Source organism: Carcharodon carcharias, chromosome 9 (assembly GCF_017639515.1).
Source record: "Carcharodon carcharias isolate sCarCar2 chromosome 9, sCarCar2.pri, whole genome shotgun sequence".
In the NCBI taxonomy this organism is placed as follows: domain Eukaryota; kingdom Metazoa; phylum Chordata; class Chondrichthyes; order Lamniformes; family Lamnidae; genus Carcharodon; species Carcharodon carcharias.
The window spans coordinates 52,394,273-52,412,694 of NC_054475.1; the positions used below are offsets into that span (position 1 = coordinate 52,394,273).

At 41.8% G+C, this 18,422-nt stretch overlaps 1 protein-coding gene across 1 annotated transcript in view; it reads right to left on the reverse strand.

The window, feature by feature from the left end:
- Positions 1-17,635, reverse strand: part of LOC121282408 (AMP deaminase 1-like) — a 104,309-nt gene extending 86,674 nt beyond the window's left edge. Inside the window, exons 1-3 of the mRNA XM_041196124.1 lie at positions 17,498-17,635; positions 9,468-9,745; positions 8,370-8,503 (exon numbers count right to left, since the gene is read on the reverse strand). Coding sequence (XP_041052058.1) covers positions 8,370-8,503; positions 9,468-9,745; positions 17,498-17,635 — 550 coding nt within the window. The remainder of the gene's footprint in view (positions 1-8,369; positions 8,504-9,467; positions 9,746-17,497) is intronic.
- Between the last annotated feature and the right edge of the window lie 787 nt (positions 17,636-18,422).

Genomic DNA, 18,422 nt, shown 5'->3' on the forward strand with positions numbered 1-18,422 from the left:
GCTCACTGTTAACATTTAAAATGAAGTTTACAAAGTTTACTCACTTCACAGATCCTTGCATTGCATTTTTTGCTGCTATAATTTTTCCTGAATCTTAGTATTACATGTTCATTGTTGCTCTGAGATTTTCAAATTTGTCATTTTTGCAAATGAAGGCCAGGTACTGAATAGGGCCAGGTTTGCTGCAGTATTTTAGCACAGTGTTAATTTCCCCCTCCGCCTTTCATTTGCTCCTTTTCTCTTCTGGAGGCACTGAACCTAGCTCAGTTTTGGTTCCGCAGGGTATCGGTAACCTTCTGCCACTAACCTCTTGCCCATTTCTCATGGAATAGACAATGAATGTAAGGGCTGTTTGACTGTGAGGACAGGGCATGACAATTCAAGCCAAAGCTGCCCTTACCTGTTGTCTCCACTTGCTTGGCAGAGCTTACTGGGTAATTACATGGAGTGGGAAGCAAAATCTGTTAGCAACTTCAGCAGATGACGAGGGAAAGGGGACAGGTATCTTTGAATGACAGTAGCCACATATATTTAGCTATCCTTGAAAAGGAACATTTCATTCGTCACAACAGTGACTACGTTTCAAAGCAACTTCATTGGTTGTAAAACGCTCTGGGGCATCCTGAGGTTATGCAAGGTGCTACATAAATGTAAGTCTTCCTCTCACATTTTACTGCAAGCTGTGACTGCCGAGGATATTCCTGAAGTGGGACCAACAGGTGCCTTCATGTCACAGCAATGATTAAAGCCATGTTCAACTATCTTGGAATTTGCATTCGGGCTATATTTTCAATTATTGAAGCTCATGTAACACCCCTGGTATGACTTGAAACTCTAGCCTGGTGTCGTCCCCTCCCACAGCTGCATGGTGACAGCTATAGGAGTGAATATACCATTCATTGTGTATGTGTTTTAATTCTCTCAAACTCTCCTGAGAAAACATTGGTTCTCGATGCCACTTTATTTGCTTCTGCTTTGCAGCATTTTGGAGTGAACTTTTTACTACATAAATATTTCATGATGCGGGATCAGGTGTGAATGAGAATTTAGCTGATTCTCTAGCCTGATATTCCTTAGAGACGTGTTGAAACTGGTCTACAGATCCCGATTTCTTGATTTATTAGGACATCAGTTCCAACATCAGAAAGTGACTGCCCTTGACATCAAGGCAGCAGTTGACTGAGAGTAGCATCAAGCAGCCATTGCAAAACTGGGAGAGGGGGAAAACTCTCCGCTGATTGGAGTCATACCTAACACACAGGAAGATGGTTGTGGTTTTTGGAGAACAATCACCTCAGTCCTGGGACATAGCTGTTGGGGTTTTTCAGAAAAGTGTCCTAGTAGGGATGTTCACTGATGATTGCACAATTTGGTACCACTTGAAACTCCTCAGGTACTGAAGCAGTCCATGTCCATCTGCAGCAAGACATAGGCAACATTCAGGCTTGGGCTGATATTTGGCAAGTAACGTTAGTGCCACACAACTGCCAGGCAATGACCATCTCCAACAAGAGAGAATCTAACCATCTCCCCTTGACATTCAATGGCATTACCATCACTGAAACCCCACTATCAATATCCTGAGGGTTACCATTGACCAGACACTGAACGGGAACAACCATATGAATACAAAAGCTGGGAATTCTGAGGCGAGTAACTCACTTCCTTACTCCCCAAAGTTTGTCCACCATCTAAAAGGCACAATTCAGGAGAGTGATGGAATACTCTCACTTCCCTGGATGGGGTGCCTGCTTGATCCTCAACATTCACTCCCTCTGTCACCAGAACACAATGGCAGCAGTGTGTACCATATAAATGATGTAATGCAGTAACTCACCAAGGCTCCTCTGACAACACCTTCCAAACCCAAAACCTCTACCACCTAGTAGGATGAGAGTAGCTGATGCATGGGAACACTACCACTTGGAAGTTCCCCTCCGAGTCACACACCATCCTTACTTGGAAATATATCGCCGTTCCTTCGCTGTCACTGGGTCAAAATCCTGGAAATTCCATCCTAACAGCACTGTGGATATACATACACCACATGGACTGCAGTGGTTCACCACCACCTTCTCAAAGATAGTTAGGAATGGGCAATAAATGCTGGCTATGCCAGCAACACCCAATCTCATGAATGAATAATAATTTTTAAAATGTTGTGCATAATCCAATCATTAAAATGATTCTGAAATTATGCCACATTTTTATCTGGACCATTGGGTTCAAGCATCATCATCACCAAGACTGGTTCGATGAAAATGATCCAGAAATATGTGACTTCCTGGAACAAAAACAAGCAGCCTTCATTGCCTGGCAGAACAACCCAAGGTTGTGAGTCGAGAAGGCAGCATTCCAACAGCTCAATGCTAATACCCAAAGACAAACCCAGAAGATAAAGGACAAATGGTGGGAAGCAAAAGCCCGAGAAAGCCATCAGTATGCTGGCCATTATGACATGTGAAGCTTTTCTGAAGCCACCGGAGCCATCTATAGACCAATGTCAAATGGACAAAATCACCTTCACTCACAGGGTGGTGTCTCTTTTCTTAAGGATGACAATGCCATCCGTCAACACTGGAAAGAACATTTCCATCAACACATCAAACATGAATCAACAGTTGCAGCTGACACTCTCCAAGTTATTTCCCAGTGCCCTGTGATAGAATCCATGGGTGAACAACCAAAAATGGGTGAACTGCAACAAGCAATCAAATAGATGAAAAACAACAAAGTCTGTGGCCCCAGTGGTAATCCAGCTGAGGTCTTCCAAGCTGCTGGACTTTTGCTCACATAAAAACTTCTTGCACTCATCCTATGGATTTACAAGGAAAAGGAACTCCCCTCCCCCACCACCCTCCCCATCCCTGACTTCAGGAATGTGAGAATTGTAACCATCTTCAAGAAGGGAGATAAATCATGCTGTGGAAACTATCGAGGTATTTTCCTCTTTCCATAGCAGGAAGAATCCTGACACACAATCTCCTGAATCATCAATTCCTGTGGCTGAAGAAATCCTCCCCGAAAGACAGTGTGGCTTTAGACCTTCCAGAGGAACTTCTGACATGGTCTTTGTTGCCCAACAAATCCAAGAAAAATGTCGAGAACACCACCAGGAACTCTTCATTGCATGTATCAACCTGACCAAAGCATTTGACTCAGTAAATCGTGAGGCTCTGTGGATTGTGCTCCAGAGATTTGGTTGTCCAAGAAACTTCAACACAATCCTGCAACTGCTTCATGATGATATCACTGCAACTGTCTGGAATGGGAGATCTGAAACACAAGCCTTCAAAATCAAGACTAGAGTTAAGCAAGGTTCTGTGATAGCCCCCATTCTATTGCAATATGCCTGACAAATGGCTTTCATCTCTTCAAAGGTCAACTGCCCTCCAGTGCCAGTATTAAATAGTGTCTAGATGGAAAACTCATTAACCTCAGTTGCCTCCATTTCAAAACTAAACTGACCACCATAAACTTACATGATCTACAGTTTGCAGATGGCTGATATCATTGCCCACTCTGCACCAAATGTACAAGCCAATCTCAATCTCGTCAATTCTACAGCCTGTCCTTTAATGCTGCCAAAACAAAATTAATATCAGCCCAAACCTGATCAGTCAAATATTCCACCTCCCATATCTGTTGAGGGAGAAGCTTTGGAATATGTGGAGCACTCCCCATACCTTGGCAGCCACCACTCTCAAAAGGCCACCATTGACAAGGAGATCCAACACTGGATCAGCTGTGCCAATTCAACCTTCTACAAATTATGGCAGCGATTCTTTGACAACAAAGACCTCCACAAGTCAACAAAAGTTCTAGTGTATCGAGCAGTTGCTATCACCACTCCTGTACTGCAGTGAGACCTGGACTGTGTATCGGCGATACATGACAGTGCTAGAGAAATTCCATCAGCAATGCCTCCACCACATCCTCCGGATTCAATGGGAGGAACATCAAACAAATGCTATTGTCCTTCTTGAAGCCAGCTCCACTAAGCATTCAGGAAAAACTCCTGCAAAATCAACTACGATGGAATGGATACTGTGTCCAGATGGCCGAAAGGCATCTTCCCCACCAGATCTTGTTTTCTCAACTGTCAAATGGTTAACATTCCTGGGAGCACAAAGAAAAGGCTACCAGAACACTATGAAGCTCTCCTTGAAGCACAGCAGCACTGACATTATTGACTAGGAAGAACTTGCTACAATTGTTCAAAATGGTGATAACCTGTCCATTAAGCTGCATCAAGCTTTGGGTCCAAACGCTTTAATGATGAGGTGGAGTGGCAGGAGAGAAAGAGCAAATCCTGCACTCTGGATCCTACTACCTCATGGGATGTCCTGCCCCAAGAAATACAAGTCGTGAATGGCCTGTTTAGTCACATGATGACCCATGGCAGGAACTCATGATCCTGAGTAGACGTCATCCTCGAATTGAAGGGCAAATTTGGTATTCTTATGTTTGTCCTGATGAGTGCAAGACGAAAAGCTTCAACAGCTTGTCTCTTTTTTTGGCAATACTACTCTAGATTTCAGATGGGAATGGGTGAGGCCATGGAGGGATTTCAATGTAAGGGTGCAAATTTTAAAATCAATTGACTATTAGCCCAATGTAGCTCAGTGAACACAGGGACAATGTGTGAGCTGGATTTGCCATGAGTTAGAATAGGTGCAGCAGAGTTTTGGATGATTTCAAATTCTCTGTGGATGGATGATGGGAGGCTGACCAGGAGAACATTGGAACAGTAAAGTTTGGCAAATAATGTATAAATAGCATGTCTTGCATGTTGGTAGGACCAATGCAGAACATGTTGTCATTTTTAAAGTATATTCATTCATTCTTGGAATGCAGGCAAGGCCAACATTTATTGCCCACTCCTAGTTGCCCTTGTGAAGCTGCAAGTGAGCTGTCTTCTTGAACCACTACAATCCGTGTAATATAGGTGCTCCCACAGTGCTATTAAGAAGGAAATTAAAGTATTTTAATCCAGTGATGTTGAAGGAACACCGATATACATTTAAGTTAGGATGGTAAGATTTGCTGGAGACATTGAAGGTGGTGGAGTCCCTGTGCACCTGCTGCCCTTGTTCTTCTAGGTGGCAGAGGTAATGGGTTTGGAAGGTGCTGTTGAAGACTTGGTGAATTGCTGCAGTGCATCTTGTATGTAGTACACACTGCGGCCACAGTGCACAGGTGGTGGAGGGACTGAATGTTTATGGTCATTTATGGATGCCAATGAAGAGGGCTGCTTTGCCCTGGATGGTGCTGAGCCTCTTGAGTGTTGCTATTGTTTTATACTCCCAGGGAAATGAAAAGTATTCCATCATACTCCTGACTTGTGTCTTGTAGATAGTGGACAGGCTTTGGGAAGTCATGAAGTGAGTTACTTGTCACAGAATTCCCATCCTCTCACCTGCTTTTTTGCCACAGTATTTATATGGCTAGTCTAGTTCAGTTTCTGGTCAATTGTAATCCCCAGGATGTTGATGGTGGGAGGTTCAGTGATAGTAATGCCATTGAATGTCAAGGGGAGAAGATTAGACTCTTTCTTGTTGGAGATGGTCATTGCCTGGCATTTGTGTGGCACAAATGTTACTTGCCACTTATCGACCAAAACATGAATGCTTTCTAGATTTTGCTGCATACAGGCATGGACTGCTTCAGAGTTTGAGGAGTTGCGAATGATACTGAACATTGCGCAATCACTAGAAACTATCCCCACCTCTGAACTTATGATGGAAGGAAGGTCATTAATGAAGCAGTTGAAGATGGTTGGGCCTAGGACACTACCCCGAGGAACTCTTGCAGTGATGTCCTGGGACTGAGATTATTGACCACCAACAACCACAAACATTTCTCTCTGTGCTAGTTATGACTCCAACCAATGGAGAACTTTCTCCCAATTCCTATTGACTTCAATTTTACTAGGGCTCCTTGATGTCACACTCGGTCAAATGCTGCCTTGATGTCAAGGGTAGTCACTCCCACCTTACCTCAGGAATTCAGCACTTTTATCCATGTTTGGATCAAGATTGTAATGTAGCCTGAAGGCTGAGTGGCCCTAATGGATCCCCAAATGACCTTCAGTGAGCAGGTTTTTTATGAGTAAGTGTCACTTGATAGCACTATCAACAACACCTTCCAGCATTTTGCTGATGATTGAGAGTAGGTTTATAGATCGGTAATTAGCCAGGCTGAATTTATCCTACTTTTTGTGGGTAGCCAGGCAATTTTCCACTTTGTCAGGTAGATGCCAGTAACTATAGTAGAACAGCTTGGATAGAGGTGCAGTTAATTCTGGAGTACATGCCTTCACCACAACAGCCAAAATTTTAATAATACCTATAGCTTTTGTTATTTCCAGTGCTCTCAGCCATTTCTTGATTGCACATTGAGTGGATAAAATTGGTTGATGACTGGCATCTGTCATCACTTAGCCTAATATCAGCAGTAGGGAAAATGCTAGAGTCTATTATAAAGGATGTGATAACAGGACACTTAGAAAATATCAACGGGATTAGACAAAGCCAACATGGATTTATGAAACGTAAATCATGTTTGATAAACCTACTGGAGTTTTTTGAGGACGTAACTAGCAGAATAGATAAGGGAAAACCAGTGGATGAGGTATATTTGAATTTTCAGAAAGCATTTGATAAAGTCCCACAAAAGAGGTTAGTGTGTAAAATTAAAGCACATGGGATTGGGGGTAATATACTGGCATGGACTGAGAATTGGTTAGCAGACAGGAAACAGAGAGTAGGAATAAATGGGTCTTTTTTGGTGTAGCAGGCGGTGATTAGTGGGGTAAGGCAGGGATCAGTGCTTGGGCCCCAGCAATTCGCAATATACATCAATGATTTGAATGAGGGAACCAAATGTAATACTTCCAAGTTTGCTGATGACATAAAACTTGGTGGGAATGTGAGCGATGAGGAGGGTGTTAAGAGGCTTCAAGGTGATTTAAACAAGTTGAGTGAGTGGGCAAGTACATGGCAGATGCAGTATAACGTGGATAAGTGTGAAATTATCCACTTCAGTAGGAAAAACAGAATGACAGTATTATTTAAATGGTGATAGATTGGGAAATGTTGATGTACAAAGTGGCATGAGTGTCCTTGTACACCAATCACTGAAAGCAAGCATGCAGGTGCAGCAAGCAATTAAGAAGGCAAATGGTATGTTGGCCTTCATTGCAAAAGGACTTGAGTACAGGAGCAAGCGTGTTTTACTGCAGCTGTACAGGGCCTTGGTGAGACCACGTTGTGGGATATTGTGTGTAGTTCTGGTCTCCTTATCTGAGAAAAGATTTACTCGCCATGGAGAGAGTGCAGCGAAGGTTCACCAGACTGATTCCTGGGATTGTCGTATGAGGAGAGATTGGGTAGACTAGGCCTGTATTCACTGGAGTTTAGAAGAATGAGAGAAAATCTCATTGAAACATATAAATTTCTGACAGGGATTGGCAGACTGGATGCAGGGATGATATTTCTGCTGGCTCTGGCCCCTTTAGAACAAGGGGCCACAATCTCAGGATATGGGGTAGGCCATTTTGGACTGAGATGAGGAGAAACTTCTTCACTTAGAGGGTGGTGAACCTATGGAATTCTCTACCACAGAAGGCTGATTTTTTGGGGGTCTTTTTGTCCTTGGAATTTCAAATATCTCTTCATTCATCTTATGGTCTGTTTATGGAATTTTTAGCATACGCCTTAGCACCAACATTTCAAAGGCATCTATCTTTTTCCACAGATCTTCACTTATTGTCCAAGTTTCTGAGGCAGACAGGAAAGTGGATAGAATGTAGCATCTTATGATTTTTTTCTTTGTTAGAAGCTTGGGTTTTCTTGTTTACACATCCCTAAATTTTACAAATTCACTTCTAGCTATCTCCATCCTCCTTCTGACTTCTGCATCACATCTGCCATCATTTGTTACCATTTTTCCTAAATAAACAAACTTATCTACTTGTTCCAGTGTGACATCATCTATGTCAATCTTCACTCTAGTTTCTTCTAATATATTCCTTCTAACTACCATTGCTTTGGTCTTTTTGGTTCACATTCAATCCATAATTCTAAATTTCTAGATTGTACTTCATCTATGATGTTTTGTAGGGCCTCTTCAGATTCTGCAAGTAGCGCAGTGTCATCAGCGAACACAAGTTTATTATGTTCTTGCCTCCAGTTTTAATCCCTGGAAGTACAGCTAATACTCTGAATATTTGTTCAGTGTACAGATCGAATATTTTTGGCGACAGTACACAGCCTTGTTGTACTCTTCACTTGAAACATGTTTGATTGTCCTTCTTCTATCCTGATGCTCTCTAGTTGGTCCTAATATAGGCTCTGGATAAATCTCACCTTTACTGTCAATGTCACATTTCAGCAATACGTCTATTAACTTTTGGTGATAAATGTGATCGAATGTTTTCTCATAGTCCACAAAGCATACGTAAATGTTCTTGTTTACTTCTAGGTACTTATCAGAGATTGTTCTTAAGTTAAAGCATTAAGCTTAGAGTTCTAAAATGATTGCACTCCATTGCTTTAGGTTTCTTAGGTAACAATGAATAATGTATGTCTCAAGTCACTTGGAATGTATCCATTTTTGTTATCACTTCTAATTCTGTTTCTCCTAGGCCTTTAAAATGTTCTGTTGTTACTTCATCTGTGCCTGGAGCTGTATGATGAGTCGTACTCATCAATTTTAGAGCATTCTTCACCTCGGATATCATGGGTGTTTGGCCCTTGATTTGCCTCTATATCTTGAGGACTCCCTCGATTTGGATCATCATACAATTCACTAATATATTTTGTCCGTCTTTTTGCTTCTGCATCCCTTTCAAAATATATTTACAATCTTTGTCTTTTATTTACCCACTATCTGTTATTATCCCTTTCTTTCTATCTGTCAATGATTTCACTTTACTTTGTGATTTCTTTCCAGCTGTAATACTTCATCACACATCTCATTATACCATTTCCCTTTAGCCTGCCTACTGGCATCCTTTATTTTTGTTTCGATCTCATCATACTCTGATGCGTTTCTTTTCTTTTCCTCTTTCTATCATCGTTGCTAGTATCTCATCTGTTATCCACTCCTTGTCTCTCTCTTTTCCGTTTTGGTAATTTGTTTTGCAGCATGTTGTATACTGTCTTTCATGTTTTTCTATTTGCCTCTTTATATTTCTGGTTCTGAGACCTCTGCTTGTTCTGATTCCTCAATCCTGAGACATTTATACTTGTTTTACTTTTACAGTGAATGCCTCTCTGATATTCTCATCCTTCAACATGTCAAAGTTTAAATGGTCACACTTTTTTCTTTTTTTATATTTTCAGTTTCAACTTAATTTTTGCCACAAAGAGACAATGATCTGAATTTATATCCAAGCCATTCTTTATACTGTTTCTGTTATTCTTTATACTGTTGTTTCACCATAATCTATTGGATTTCTATACACATCACCTTTGAACAGTCTTTTTGATTGTTCAAAGGTGTTTGACACTATTAGATCATTTTCTTGACAAAATTGTATCAGTTTCTCTCCTCCTTCATTTCTTGATCCTAGACCAAATCGACTGACATGTGTTTCCGATCTTCCTTCACCAATTTTAATATTTAAGTGGCCAACTACTGTTACCCCATCAGTTGATTTAACTTGATCATAACACTTCAGGATGTCACCATAAAATGCCTTTATTTCCTGCTCACTGTGATCTTGTATCAGGGCATAAACCTGTATGATAACCAGTCAAAAAGCTTTCCTTTGTTATTAATCATGGTCACTGTCCGAGATTAGTCAGTGACCTTGAACTAATCTCTCATATCTTATGTTTACTAGGATTCCTACTCCATTCCTATGCTTCTCACCTCCTGAGAAGTAAAGCACATAATTCTTTTCCATCTCACCAGATTCTAACCATCTTTCTTCTGCAAGTCCGAGTAAGTCAATACAGCATCTATCCATTACCTGCATGCAATCATCAAGCTTTCCTGCCTGATATAGGGCCAGAACTTCTGAGGACTGGCAGTCACAGTCGGATTGCCACTCCCCTCCTTTTCACTTGCACTGGAATACATTTCTCATCAATTTAAGATCACCAGTAGGGCTCACAGTGTGGCTATTTGTGTGTACTGGAAGCTACCTATAGTAATACACAGGGCCCTGCTCTTTGCAGACAGAATTCATAAGTACACACATGGCGCCTGTTTCAGCTAAACAAAATAAGTGACAGCCATTTGCTGATTCATTCTCCAGGGCAATAGTTTGCACAATCAGAGTCAAACTGCCTGGTTAAATTTCAAACAATGCTTGACAGTTAACTGTCAGTCACCATCAACTGGTGCATTGTCCACCAGAGTCCATTTGCCAACCAATCAGCACTCTCTTCTCATACAATATAAGTACATTGTGTCCCCTGACATTGGTATTTTCTTGCAAATTGTCCCAATAAGTGCAGGATGAAAAGCTTCAACAAAACAAAATGTTTCATTTTTCAGCTATAATCTAGGTGTTGCTTAACCAGATAAGTCGCCGAGCACAGGGGTGAATACATGCAACAGGGTTTTAATGATCTGAAGTTTAAGTAGAGTTGAATGTGAGAAGCTGGGCAGGAGTGCAATGGAATAATTAAATCTAAAGCTAACGAGGGCATGGATGAGGCAGGGTGGAGCTAGGTAATGTTACAGAGGTGAAACTAGGCAGTCTTAGTGACGTTATGTGGACAGAAGTTTATCTCAGGATCAAATATCATCAACACTGGGCAAGATGAGCTGGAATGGAGGAGATTGAAAAGACTAACCCCCAGTGGACTTGCTGTGCAGGAAGATCAAATAGGGTAGGGTTGAACAGCTGGCACTGCTGCACATAAAAGGCAGCAACAGTGTCTCCATGAATGTCATTCAAGGATGTCAACAGAGGTACACAGGGGGGTTGTAGGCTTATCTATAACAGAATCAAGCCCAGGATAGTGTAAGGAGCAGTTTAGGGGCTAGGAATCCTGCAGCAGGTAACTCACCTCCTGACTTCCCAAAGCCTGTTCACCATCTACAAGGCACAAGTCAGGAGTGTGCTCTAGGCACTCTCCATTTGTCTAGATGAGTGCAGCTCCAACAATATTCACTAAATCCAGAGCAGCAGCCAAAACATATATGAGAATGGGGCACAAGGAAATCTCATGTTACATAAGCCTGGTTACGTAGCAATTATTAATATACATATAAACTGGTAGTAAATGGGGAATACAGGGGAGACAATAGAAGGGGGTCTAGAGTTAAAGTCAGAGTTCTCTTGCTGGAATAAAGTTGACTTGGGTGGCATGGAATCAGCATGGAATATTGATGAATGTTTTCCAAGTTCGGAAAGAAGTGTGGTGGACGACTGAAATCCACGAGGTATTTGAAGGATAGAGCATTACAGGACACACTATTGGAGGTATTTCCATGTGAATGAAGATCCAGGTGGAGTTGGAGTGATCACTATGGAATAACTAATACTGCACATTACGGGGGTGATGTCATAACATGCAGAGACTCATCACGGTTTGAGAGACAACAGGAATATGAAAATCTGTTTTCTGTGACCCAGTCAGTTTGAGGCTGCAGCAGATGCAGAATAGAATGAGCACAGGTCCCTTTCGATGCTTCACTGAGGCACAAAATACATACATAAAACACCAGCACTGGACAGTATCCAGACCAGCAAAAAATCAGACTGTCTGATCCAGTTGTGGGGCAGAAAGATGATGGCGAAGTTGGAAGTCACCATGAGATCCAGAGAAAAGAAGAAAAATAATTATGTCCCAGAGTGTGTCTGGCCAGGAACCAGGCTGTAGCTGAAGTTAAAAAGCCAGTAGGACCTGTAAGACAGTCACAAGCTCAGCAGAGGTTCAAACAGGCCACTCAAGGTGGCTCTGGGGTGGTCAGACCCTTAGGGAGATCCTTACTGAGAGCCTCTATCCTTGGACATCTTTTGCCATTCTCGGGCCTTTCTCCCCCAATCTCCTCTCTTCCACTGGTTACATTTCCCTGGCCTTAATAGTGGGTGCATTTTAACCCTAACTGCCACTGCTGATTTAAACCACTGCTGCCCACCATCCACCCTGCCCCCATGTCATTCCTGTTGTTTGTTTTTCTCATTAAGCACCATTTTTACTCAAATTTAGCTTCCAAATTCCTGGATTTCTCTGAACATCAAGTCTACGTTTTTAGACTGGACTACACCATAAGCCTCAGATTTCCAGCATCACCATTTTTTATTTCTGAATCAGCAGAGTGATAGTAGGAGTTGGCTATAGGGCCATAGGCAAAACCTGTTCACCAATGTTAAGTTTGAGCCCCTTGTGGAGCCTTACAATAACATAACCCCAAACAGGCGATACAAGATCTTGCAGAGGGTACTGTGGCCATATCTCTGAAAAATTCAAAACATTGGCTATTTTACAGAATTTGAACGGCAATACCCTTTTGAATCCGTATCCAACACCCTATCAAGCAGTACATTTCAAGTCCTAACTACTTACTTTGTAAAAAAGTTTTTCTTCATGTTGCCTCTGGTTTCTTTGCAAATCACCTTAAATCAATGCTCCTCTGGTTATTCATCATTCAGCCTCTGAAATCAGTTTCTCTTTATTTAATCTCAAGGATTTTTTATGAAAACAAAATAAAACAAAAATTAAAGAATGCAGCCAGATGTGACACAGCTCACATTATTAGTTTCATGATGTGACTGGTGTCATTCGCTTAAATGTGGTATTCCAATAGCTGTCCTATGGAATCTGAAGTGTTTTGTCACTTGTTAACAATTAAGAATACACATACAGCTATCTGCTTCTGAACTCCAACTTCCTGTATGAAAAACAGAAGGTTCGTTTATTCCTTATTCTCCACCAGACAGCAACACGTCTGGGACTTAGCACATCCCATTGGCAGGTTTTACATAACAATTCTTTATAACTAAAATATCCTTTCACAAAAAAAAACATTAAACACAAACATCACAGAATCCTTTCCATACTAACAGCAACAAGGAATTGCATAAGGCATGCAGAGAAAGACCTGCTGAACCAAAGATGGAGAAATCAGGTGGAGTAGCCAAAAGTTTGTTCAAAGAGATAGATTTTAATGAGTGTCTTAATGGAACACAGGGAGGCGGTAAGGTGAGGGGATTATTGAGAGAATTCTAGAGTGTGTAGTTTAGGCAGCTGAATACACCAGTACCAGTGTTGGATCCTGGCCTCCAGTTTGTAGGGGGCTCATGGATTTGGGTTGCACGCTTGTTTTGGGATGGCCAAGTTGGTACAATAGACAGAGTTAATCAGCAGACACTTCTTAGGTGGAACACATTCCGTTTATTTACAAAGGTACTAAGCAGCTACACTTGTGTGCTTTCAACTCAAGGCTAGTCTCCATACTTCTGCTTATTCACTCAGACTACTGGCTAGAGGCAGCCCATGCTACTGCACTATTGGTTACATAAGATCATGTGATCTTCCTTTCTAACATCCTTCTTAAAGGTATACTGCACATTACATAAATCAATGATTACCACATCCCCCCCACCTTTACTCGGAAACACATTTTACATTTACAAGCACAATTTTCTCAAAATAGCAGATTATTTACACAGGTAAGTAATTTACAAATTCAGTCTTTCTGGAGGTTTCCTTATGCGTGTAGGACCTCTCAGCTTTACAACTACTTCAGATGCTTTGTCAGGATTTTCCTGGAGTTGTCTGAACATCAGGTTCTTCGGTGGGCACCTGCAAATCTGTTTCCTCAACTATTGCAGGTGAAACAAACACACCTGACATATCTGTACCAGGCTGAGTTCTCTCAACAGAAAACATTGACTCGGTTATGAACACTGGTGGAATCATTCCTTGGTGATTTGTCTCTCTCTTCCTTAGATGATCCACATGCCTCCCTATAAATTGGCCTTCCATTTTCACGTGGTAGGATAGAGGCCCAGTCACTGCACTTATTTCACCCAGTAACCACTTTGGTACTTCTCCAAAGTTCTTCACATATACCATCTCTCATATGGTAAACCTCCTGTCACGACTATGCCAGTCGTGTCTAGTTTTCTGGCTTCCCTACCTCTTTTACACCTTCTCCTCTAATTTCGACATTATTTACCTCAATGTTGTCCTGAGACAGCGTTTCATCAATAATTCTGCAGGTGTCACACCTGTTGTTGTGTGAGGGGTGGTGCTATAATTGAAAAGAAAGTGTGCTAGCTTGGTTGCTATGGAATCTCCAGTAAATTTTGTCATGCCAGCCTTGAATGTTTAAACCATTCTTTCAGCCAATCCATTTGAGGCAGGGTTGTACGGTGACGTTTTTACATGAGTGATACCATTGAGGCTGATAAACTGCTGAAACTCCATTATCTGAGATGACAATTTCTGGTAGTCCGTGAATAGCAAAACTTTGACGTAGCTTTTCAATTGTAGCAGAAGCCTTTGGTGACTTCACCTCATATATGTCCATCCATTTTGAGTGGGCATCAACAATGAGCAGAAGTGCTATTCCCATGAAGGGTCCCACATAGTCGATGTGTAATTGTACCCATGGCCTTCCTGGGCACTCCCAAAGGTGTAACAGAGCTGTTGAAGGTAACTTATGCAATTGTAGACATTGTACACAATTCTTCACTAAGCTCTCTATTTCTCCATCCATCCCAGGCCATCATAGGTAGCTGCATACTATGGTCTTCATTCGGGAAATTCTTGGATGTGCACTATGTAGTTCAATTAACAATGGCTTTCTTGTTTTTGGAGGAACTGTCACTTATGCTCCCTGCAATAAGATACCATCCTGGCTGGTTATTTCATGTTTTCTGTTGAAGTACAGTTTCATTTCATTAGACACATGCTCTTGTGACCAACCATGAAGCACTTGTTCTCACACTTAAGGCTGGGTCTCAACTTGTCCAGTCCCTGATCTGTCTAGCACATATTGGAGATGAATCTAAGAAATTCAACAACAAAACTAGCTCTTTGGAGCTGGGACATCCTCATCTTTTTCTTGTAAGGGCAAACGACTCAGCGCATCAACGTTTGCAATTTGATTTCCAGGCCTATGTCCAGAAGTATACTCGTGTGCTGCCAGGATCAACACCCATTGTTTCTTGCTGAGGCTATGGGTGGTAAAGTCTTGTCCTTGCTTAACAATCCTAGCAAAGTGGTCTGAAGCGATAGTAAAAGTTTATATACTGATGGAATTTCTTGACACCAATGATGGAAAGGCCTTCCTTTTCTATCTGCAAGTATCTCTTTTCCACTTTGGTGAACGTTATTGAGGCATATCCTATAGGCCGTTCCATGCCATCGTCCATCCAATGAAAGGGCACTGCTCCCACTCCGTAGGGAGATGCGTCACATGTCAACACCAACTCTTTCGTCCCAGTTTGTTGGGACTTATGTATCTGGGTTGCACACTTGTTTTGGGATAGCCAAGTTGGTACAATAGACGGAGTTGATCAGCAGACAGTTCTTAGGTGGAGCACATTCTGTTTATTTACAAAGGTACTCAGCAGCTATACTTGTGTGCTTTCAACTCCATACTTCTGCTTATTAACTCAGACTACTGACTACAGGGGCAGCCCATGCTACTCCTCTATTGGCTACATAAGATCATGTGATCTTCCTTTATAACATCCTTCTTAAAGGTATAGCACAAGTTACATGAAACCATAATCACCACACTGGGTAAAAAGAGGGGGGTGCACAAAAGGTTGGGAGTTAGAAGAGAGTTGCCAGGCATGGGTTGTAGTGCAAGGGGATGATAGGTCTGTGAGGATGGGGATGATGGATAATCAGGCCTTGGTGTGCAACAGGATATGGGCAGCAGTGTTTTGAATGAGCTGAAGTTTATGGAGGGTGGAGGATTGGAGATTGGTCAGAGAATATTGGATTAGTTGAGCCTAGGGTAGCAAAGGCATGGATGACAAAAAAAAATGAAGGACTGCATCTATGTAGCACCTTTCATGATCACAGGATGTTTCAAAACACTTTACAGCTAGAAAAGTATTTTTGAAGTGCAGTCACCATTGTAGGAAACAAGGGGGTCAAATTGCGCACAGTGAGTTCCCATAAACAGCAATGTGATAATGACTAGATAATTTGTTTTTGTGATGTTGATTGAGGGATAAACATTAACCAGGACACTGGGGATTATTCCCCTGCTCTTGCTCAAAATAGTGCATAGTTATGGATCTTTTCTTTTCACCTAAGAGGGCAGCTGGGATCTTAGGCACATTTCATTCATCAAGGACAGGTAATGGAGTCATTGCAGGTCACATTACTAGCGGAGCAGTACATTTTTAGCATGTGTCTCATCTGAAAAACAGCCCCTCTGACAGTGCAGCACTCCCTCAGCTCAGGACTGGACTGGCAGACTGAATTTTGTGCATAAATCCTGGAGCATGATTTGAGGCCATAACATTTTGACTCAGGTGAGAGTGAGGCACAGCTGACAGCACAAAGGTTGTAACTGCAGATAAACTGAGATATGGATTAAGGTGGGCGACTTTACAGAGAACATGGAGTCAGAGGCTTAACTAAGGATTACATTATGCCGATTTGTGAATAATCTACATTGGCCTGACACCCATGGAGGGTGATTGAGTCCGGTGAATGAAATTTATGATGAAGGTCAAAAATGATTGCTTTGGTTGTCCTCATATTTAGCTACAGGAAGCTACAGTTCATCCAAAACCGAATGCCAAACAAGGTGCTTGACAGCACTGTGGCAGTGAAGGTGTCAAGACATGTAGTGGATGTATTGGTATATACATGGAAACTGAATCCTTGTCTACAATATGTCAATCAGGACAGCTGAGGAAGCAGAGGGAGACAGGATGGTGCCTTTAGAACTGTGGAGGTATTGGGGTGGTTGTGGAAAGAGAAGCCATTACTGAAAATGCTCTGGCTATGATTGAATCGGCAAGAGTGGAACCAAAGGCAAGCACACAGAAGCAGACAAGCAAAGGGGTTATTGGGGGAGGATCGGGTAATTGAGCATGTTGAAGGCAGCAGGACAGGCAAGGAGCCATAATGCACTCAGTCTGTCATAGAAGGTACTCTTTGCTTTATAAAGTCATAAATCATTTAAGCTGCAGTTCAGGATGTCATCCAGATCAAAGTACATCATGTGCATGCATACCTGATAAATGACAGATGCTGACAAACAGCAAAGTTACCCAATTTTGAGTTATGGGTAGCAGTAAAGTTTTTTTTGTCTTTATGTTGTTGTCTGTGTTTATTCTGATTTGATGGCACCTGCTCCAAATTGTGGATGTTATTGTTCTTCAAGAGGTATCTAATCTGCAGCCATGGATCCACAAGCCCTCAAGGCCTCAGCAATGCAGTCCTACTCTCACTTACAACTATTTGCTGGTCTATCCTGTTTGAATTTTGCCATTTGAAGCTTTAGAAAAGGCCATTGCTTCCTTAGTGAGTAAATCACCATCATTGTTTTTAAATACCTCCGTGGCCTCACTCCTCCCTATATCTATATCTCCTCTCAGCTCTACAACCCTCAAGGTCTCTGGGCTGCTCCAATTCTGGCTCTTGTACATCCTCATTTTCTTCACTGTGCCAATAACAGCCATACCTTCTGCCATCGAGGCCTTAAGCTCACTCCCTAAATCCCTCTGCCTCTCTATTTCTTTTTCCTCCTTAGAAACACACCTTAAAATTCTAAGCACTTTGACCAAGCTTCTGGTCTCCTGTCCTAACGTCTAACTATGTGGCTCCATGTCAATTTTATTTGCTAATGCTCCTGTGGAGTGCCTTGGGATATTTTACAACATTAAAGGTGCTACACTGATGCAAGTTTGTTGTTGGGAATCCTAAATCAGAACATCACAATGTTGGAAACATCAACTTGCGACATACATAAATTAATGGGATAAAAACAGAAAATGCTAGAATTACTCAGGTTTGATGATCCTTCACATGACCTGAAATGTTAACTCTTTCTCTCCACAGATGCTGTGTGACCTGTTGAGTATTTCCAGCATTCTCTGTTTTTATCTCATTAATTCCCTGTAACTCTTTCGAGTACAAACACGTTTCCATCTGTTCCTATTCAGATGAAGTTACATTGTTTCATAATTTGCCATTGTGAGATTTGAACTCTTGATAATTTTTCAAATGAAAACCAAATCAACAAAATTGGGGTAAATCAGGCACAGCCCCTAATTCAGGTCAGCTGTAAAACCAAGGACAAAAGTTTAAAGGAACCTTACAAACTTTAAATCAAAATGTGAGTAAAGGAGTCAACAAAACACCCCAGACCCCGCGGTGACCACCGAGCACGGAAGGCCTCGAGAGTGCCAGCAGACACCGCATGCTCCCTCTCCAGGGACATCCGGCAGCGAACATAGCCGCGGAAGAGGGACAAACAAT